This window comes from Bos grunniens, chromosome 17, assembly GCF_055505025.1.
Source record: "Bos grunniens cultivar Pamir isolate PY7600 chromosome 17, Bosgru_T2T1.0, whole genome shotgun sequence".
Taxonomy (NCBI): Eukaryota; Metazoa; Chordata; class Mammalia; order Artiodactyla; family Bovidae; genus Bos; species Bos grunniens.
In genome coordinates, this window is record NC_141181.1 from 8,636,698 (window position 1) to 8,643,646 (window position 6,949).

General features: G+C 38.2%; 1 protein-coding gene across 1 annotated transcript in view; it reads left to right on the forward strand.

The window, feature by feature from the left end:
• The window catches only part of LOC147354993 (IQ domain-containing protein M-like), a 152,656-nt gene extending 146,094 nt beyond the window's left edge, over nucleotides 1–6,562 (forward strand). The window contains exon 5 of the mRNA XM_086349358.1: nucleotides 2,252–6,562. Coding sequence (XP_086205484.1) covers nucleotides 2,252–2,451 — 200 coding nt within the window. The 3' untranslated portion in view covers nucleotides 2,452–6,562. The remainder of the gene's footprint in view (nucleotides 1–2,251) is intronic.
• Nucleotides 6,563–6,949: the final 387 nt, after the last annotated feature.

Below are 6,949 nucleotides of genomic sequence, written 5' to 3' on the forward strand. Positions count from 1 at the left end.
TTGAATTTTAGGACATTGGGTTATCAACCAAAAACTGAAAACACAAACTGCAGGCCCAAGGGCCATAACCAGTGATTTTTCACTCCACAATTCAAATCATTCATTAATCACAGCTTTCTCATCTACTAGTCGTTGTTATTTAGTCTCTAAGTTGTGTCCAACTCTTTTTGACCCTATGAACTGCAGTTACCAGGCTTTCCTGTCCTTCACTGTCTCCTGAAATTTGCTCAGACTCATGTCCATTGAGTCAGTGATGGCTATCTAACCATCTCATCCGCTGCCATGCCCTTCTCCTCCTGCCCTCAATCTTTCCAAGCATCAGGGTCTTTTCCAACTAGTCAGCTCTTTGCATCAGGTGGCGAAAGTATTGGAGCTTCAGGTTCAGCATCAGTCCTTCCGATGAATATTCAGGGTTGATTTCCTTTAGTATTGACTGGTTGGATCTCCTTACAGTCCAGGGGGCTCTCAAGCATCTTCTCCAGCACCACAACTTGAAAGCTAGTTAATGCAGGTCATATTCACTTGACAAACATTTGTTTGCAAATGAGAGCTTCTCCTCAGTTCAGTCGCTCAGTCGTGACCGACTCTTTGCAACCCCATGGACTACAGAACACCAGGCTTCCCTGTCCATCACCAACTCCCGGAGCTCACTCAAACTCACGTCCATCACATCGCTGATGCCATCCAACCATCTCATCTTCTGTCGTCCCCTTTTCCTCCCGTCTTCTATCTTTCCCAGCATCAGGTCTTTTCAAATGAGTCAGTTCTTTGCATCAGGTGGCCAAAGTATGGCCAAAGCATCTACTCAGATAATCCAAATCCTAATTGCATCAGTTGCAGACTCTAAGATTTAGGCAAGTTATTTAATTTCTTTGGGCCTCAAATTCCTCATGTAAAATGAAGATAGTAACAGTATTGGCCTTGCAGGTGTGCTGTGAAAATTAAATGTGTTAATATTCAAAAGCACTTGGGGCTGTTTCTTACATATAGTAAGTGTTATATAAATACTTGTATAGGTGATGTTACATTTTCTTAAAGACCATAGCCTAAGAATATTGATTCAGTTCAGTTCAGTTCAGTCGCTCAGTCGTGTCCGACTCTTTGCGACCCCATGAATCGCAGGATGCCAGGCCTCCCTGTCCATCACCAAGTCCTCGAGTTCACTCAGACTCACATCCATCGAGTCAGTGATGCCATCCAGCCATCTCATCCTCTGTCGTCCCCTTCTCCTCCTGCTCCCAACCCCTTCCAGTATCAGAGTCTTTTCCAATGAGTCAACTCTTCGCATGAGGTGGCCAAAGTACTGGAGTTTCAGCTTTAGCCTCATTCCTTCCAAAGAAATCCCAGGGCTGATCTCCTTCAGAATGGACTGGTTGGATCTCCTTGCTGTCCAAGGGACTCTCAAGAGTCTTCTCCAACACCAGAGTTCAAATGCATCAATTCTTCGGCGCTCAGCCTTCTTCACAGTCCAACTGTCACATCCATACATGGCCACAGGAAAAACCATAGCCTTGACTAGATGGACCTTTGTTGGCAAAGTAATGTCTCTGCTTTTGAATATGCTGTCTAGGTTGGTCATAACTTTCCTTCCAAGGAGTAAGCGTCTTTTAATTTCATGGCTGCAGTCACCATCTGCAGTGATTTTGGAGCCCAAAAAAATAAAGTCTGATACTGTTTCCACTGTTTCTCCATCTGTTTCCCATTGATTCAGTAGTTGTAGTTTATGGAGGAGAAGGAAATGGCAACCCACTCCAGTGTTCTTGCCTGAAGAATCCCAGGGACCGGGGAGTCTGGTGGGCTGCCGTCTATGGGGTCACACAGACTTGGACACGACTGAAGTGACTTAGCAGCAGCAGTTTATGGAACTCTATATTTACTCAATATTTTTCTCAGATTATTGTTTAATGGCAATTAAAATATGATTATGTTATAGTATATATTATATGAATGCTATTAGTTGGTTATCTTACTTTTTTTCAAAGCTATTAACGGCACTGCTTTAGACTGATAGTGTTAGAGAATTCTACTTGTAAGCCTTTACTCCTTAATTTTTGCTAGGAATTATCTGAAAGACCAGATTTTTGGTAAAGTATTTTGGCTAAAGAGAACTATGTTGTCTAACTATGTTCAATAACCATTAGCATTCAAATGTTTCAATAGTTTTTAATTTTCATCCCTAAAAGAAAGGGATATGAAATTTTGCAAAAGGTCTAAAATTAAAAAAGAATGTTGTTTTTTATTCTTTTTACAGAAGACCGTGAAAAATACTCTGATATCATCAAGAAGCACAGTGCAATTGAAATGTTATTTACACTCTACCCTCCTCAAGGTGCCCATGTGTCTACTAATTTGAGGCTTAGGTCAACTTGGCTGAGACCCATAGTAAATGGGGAAGAAGGATATAAGTATATAGGTAAGATTCTGAACCTTATTATTTCTTTTTATAAATAAGGAAGAGACTTGTACTTTATATAACTCTTATTCATCACCTAGATGATATGGGATGGTACATTGGCCTTATAGAATATTCCCTTTTGTTTCTAAATATTATACTTGCAGTTTAAAAAGTGGCTGTTTTCTATTTTGGTGACTCCATTAGAATAGTGGGAATACTGTGTTAATCCATTCACTGGATGATGGTTATTTGTTTGTTTGTTTGTTTGTTTTTAATGTGCTTCTACAAGGAATTCTGTTACACACATTCATGTACAGGGCTGTGTATAGACATATGTTTGCATTTCTCTTGTCTAAACTTATTTCCAAAGTGGTTATGCCATTTCATATTTCCTATCAGTAGCAATAAGAGAGTGGCTTTTGTTCCATAGATGTATCACTACTCACTATAATCGGTATTTTAATTTTAGCCATTCTAAGTGATATGAATTGGTACTCCACTGTGGTTTTAGTTTGTAGTTCTCTAATAGACAGTGATTCAATGTCATGGCCAAGGAGCTTGCATAACTCCATGAAACTATGAGCCATGCCATGCAGGGCCACCTAAGATGACAGGTCACAGTGGAGAGTTCTGACCAAACATGGTCCATTGGAGGAGGGAATGGCAGATCACTCCAGTATTCTTGCCACCAGAATCCCGTGAACAGTATGATAAGGCAAAGAGATATGACACTCATCATTTAGGAAGATGAGCACCCCAGGCTGGAGTCCAATATACCACTGGGGAGGAGCAGAGGGCAATTGCTAATAGCTCCAGAAACAGTGAAATGGCTGGGCCAAAGCAGAAACAGCGCTCATTTGTGGATGTGTCTGGTGGTGAAAGTAAAGTCTGATGCTGTAAAGAACAATATTGCCTAGGAACCTGGAACATTCATTGGTCCATGAATCAAGGTAAATTGGCCAAGTCAAGCAGGAGATGGCAAGAGTGAGCACTGACATCTTAGGAAACAGTGAACTAAAATGGAAGGGAATGGGTTTAAAACTCAATATTCAAAACAACTTCATGGCAAATAGGCAAAAAGTGGAAGCGGTGACAGATTTTATTTTCTTGGGCTCCAAAATCACTGCAGACAGTGACTGCAGCCATGAAATTAAAAGACACTTGCTTCTTGGAAGGAAAGCTGTGAAAAACCTAGATAGTGTATTAAAAAGCAGAGACATCACTTTGCCATCAAAGACCCATATAGTCAAAGCTATGGTTTTCCAAAGTCATGTATGAACGTGAGAGTTTGACTATAAAGAATGCTGAGCACCAAAGAATTGTGCCTTCAAATTGTGGTGCTAAAGAAAACCCTTGAGATTCCCTTGGTCAGCAAGATCAAATCAGTCAATCATAAAGTAAGTCAACTCTGAATATTCACTGGAAGGACTGATGCCAAGCTCCAATACTTTGGCCACATGGTGTGAAGGGCTGACTCATTGGAAAAGACCCTGATGCTGGGAAAGATTGAAGGCAGGAGGAGAAGGGGATGACAGAGGATGAGATGGTTGGGTGGCATCACCGACTCAATGGACATGAGTTTGAGTAAGCTCCAGGAGATGGTGATGGACAGGGAGGCCTGGCGTGCTGCAGTCCATGGGGTCACAAAGAGTCAGGCACGACTTAGCGACTGAACAACAGCAACAAGTAGACAACGATATACAGCGTATTTTCATGTATTTGTCATTTTTGTATCTTCCTTGGTGTGGTGCTTGTTAAAACTTTTTGCCATATTTATATTTTTTGCTATTGTTCTTAATTGTTGCAAGACGTTTCAATATTCTGAATATAAACTCTTTAACATACATATGCTTTGTAATATTTTCTCTCAGTCTGTGACTTGTTGTTTTTCTTTCTCTCTTTCTTCTGAACAGCAGAGGATTTTAATTGTGATAAAGTCAAGTTTATCACAATTATGGCTGATGCTTTTACTGTCGTATTCAAGAAATATTAGTTAGACCTTTGGTCAAAAGATTTTCTTCTAGAAACTTTATAGTTTAAAATTTTATATTTCAATGTATGGTTTTTTGAATTATATTTTATACATGACTCAAGGTATCTAACATATTGATATTCAAATGTGCTAGCACTGCTTGTAGAAAAGACTATCCTTCTGTGAATTAACTTTGTATTTTGGGAAACCAAATAAACCAAAGAAAATGTATAGATGCAAATAAGCATGTTAAAGGATAACCAGAATCATTAATCAATAGGAAAATACGTATAAAAGCCAAAATGTCATAGTACCACTCATTTATTAAAATGCCTAAAATAAAATTTAAAACTCTGATAATTCCAAATCTAACAAGAATGTGGAATAACTGGCACATTCATACATTGCTAGTGGAAATGCTAAATTGTACAATGAGTCTCTAAAGATTTTGATACTTTCTTACAAATTAATATGCTCTAACCATAAAACCTAGCTGTCCTAAACAAAGGTAATTATGCAAGAGGAATGAAAGTATTTGTTCACATGAAAACCTATAATGAATATATGTAGCTGATTAGTCATAATTGCCAAGAGCTGGAAGAACACAAATGTTCTTCAGCTAGTGAATGAATAATCAAAATTTGTTAACATTTATACAATGAAGTACTATCAAGCAATAAAAAGGAATGAGCTATTGATTCAATAACATGGATTAATTTTAAATGCATCATGTTAAGTGAAAGAAGCCAGACTCAAAGGCTATGTGTGTGCATGTGGCTAAGTCGCTTGAGTTGGGTCTGACTCTTCGTGACACTATAGACCATGGCTTGCCAGGTTCCTCTGTTCATGGTATTCTCTAGGCAAGAACACTAGAGTGGGTTGCCATGGCCTCCTCCTGGGGATCTTGCCAACCCAGGGATCCAGCCCATGTCTCTTAGGTCTCCTGCATTGGCAGGCGGGTTCTTTACCTCTAGGCTCACCTGGGAAGCCCGTTGATGCTTACATTTAATAAGCAACATGACTGAATCTCAAATGAGTTATGCTGAAAAAAGTCAGAAAAAAAGAGTACACGAGTATGATTCTGTTTATATAAAAGTCTAGAAGTTGCAAATAAACTAGGCCCATGACAGAATCAGATCTGTGGTTACCTGGAATGGGTGTGGGAAATGAAGTGAGACCTGATGGATTACAATAGAGAATGGAAATGTTTATTAAGTTGACTGTGGTTACGGGGGATGGTCCCATGGGTGTAAACATATGTCAAAATTTGTCAAATTATACACTTTAAGTATGTGTAGTTTTTCATTTACATGTCAATGAAGCTATAAAAATAAAGTTGAAAGCATAAATTTAAAGAACCAAAATAGTGAAATTGGTATTTTGGGAATTATTAAGACCAGTATGTTAGGGATAGCTACAGAGAGTCACAAATTAAATGCGGTCTCGTTTGGCTTGTGCATATAAAGGTGTATTTAAGTGCTCAGTTCTAAAAGATAGCCTGGAGAAAGAAGAGGAAACAAAAGAAAGAAAATTACGAAAAAGAAAGTTGAGGCTTTAGGTTCTATGAGATGAACTAAGATCCTGATTGCAATTTATTTTCTCTTTGCAATTTCCCTCTTGAAAATTAGCCTATCATTCTAAAAAATTTGCATCATTGTTCAGAGCTAGCCTATCATTCTAAAAGATTTGTGTTCATTGTTTAGAGTCCATTTGTGAACATTTGGTCCAAATAAACAGAAAGGAGATATGCAAGTGGCCTTATAAGTTGAAGACTCCATCTTCTGAAGTTTTATGCTGTCTTTGCCCTTTTTAGTAAGTGGCCAGGGCCTTGTATCTTTTAAAATTACAGTTGTTATTAAATTGATTGACAGTAGAGTTTACAGCATTTGCCTTGAAAACGATTAGTCTATTACAGAAGGGCCTTCTAAAACTCAGTAACTCCTTGACTATAAACATTTTAGGGAAGATAACTCTGGGAATTTATTACATTTTTCAACATTAATACTCCACAATGTAGCACTCCTGTTTATCGTTTTCACTCTGTAGATTTAGAGATGTATCATCAGCAAGAACTGAGGAGCAGTTAATAGAGTTACTGAATGCTCTATAAATGGCATGGGCTGCTAACAAATTATGTAATATAAAGATCACACATACTCTAAAAATATTTGGTATTTCCATATTTTACATCCCAGAATTCCTAGCACAGTAGCCTGAATGTAACTGGAATGCTGCATAAGTCATGATTTCAAATTGCTTAATATGCACAAATTATTTCTTCTGAATCATAATTTTATAGTCTTACAACATCAATGAATAAAAAAAAGTCTAAAATTTTTTTCAGGAGCATATGTCTTCTTGTCAAACTTGTTTTCAGAAAGCTTATTTTGGAAGGCTAGTCTTTTAACATGCTTTTGATTGTATTTCCTTATGAGTTGTCTGTCCTTGAGCTCACTTGACCTTCTGGCCTGTCACAGATACACTGAACTTGTTCTTCTCCTTCATTAAGTTTCTGTGACTTTGGTGAATGTCCAACTTGGAAGCTGTTGGTTACATTAAGGAACTTGTGGAATTTTAATGGG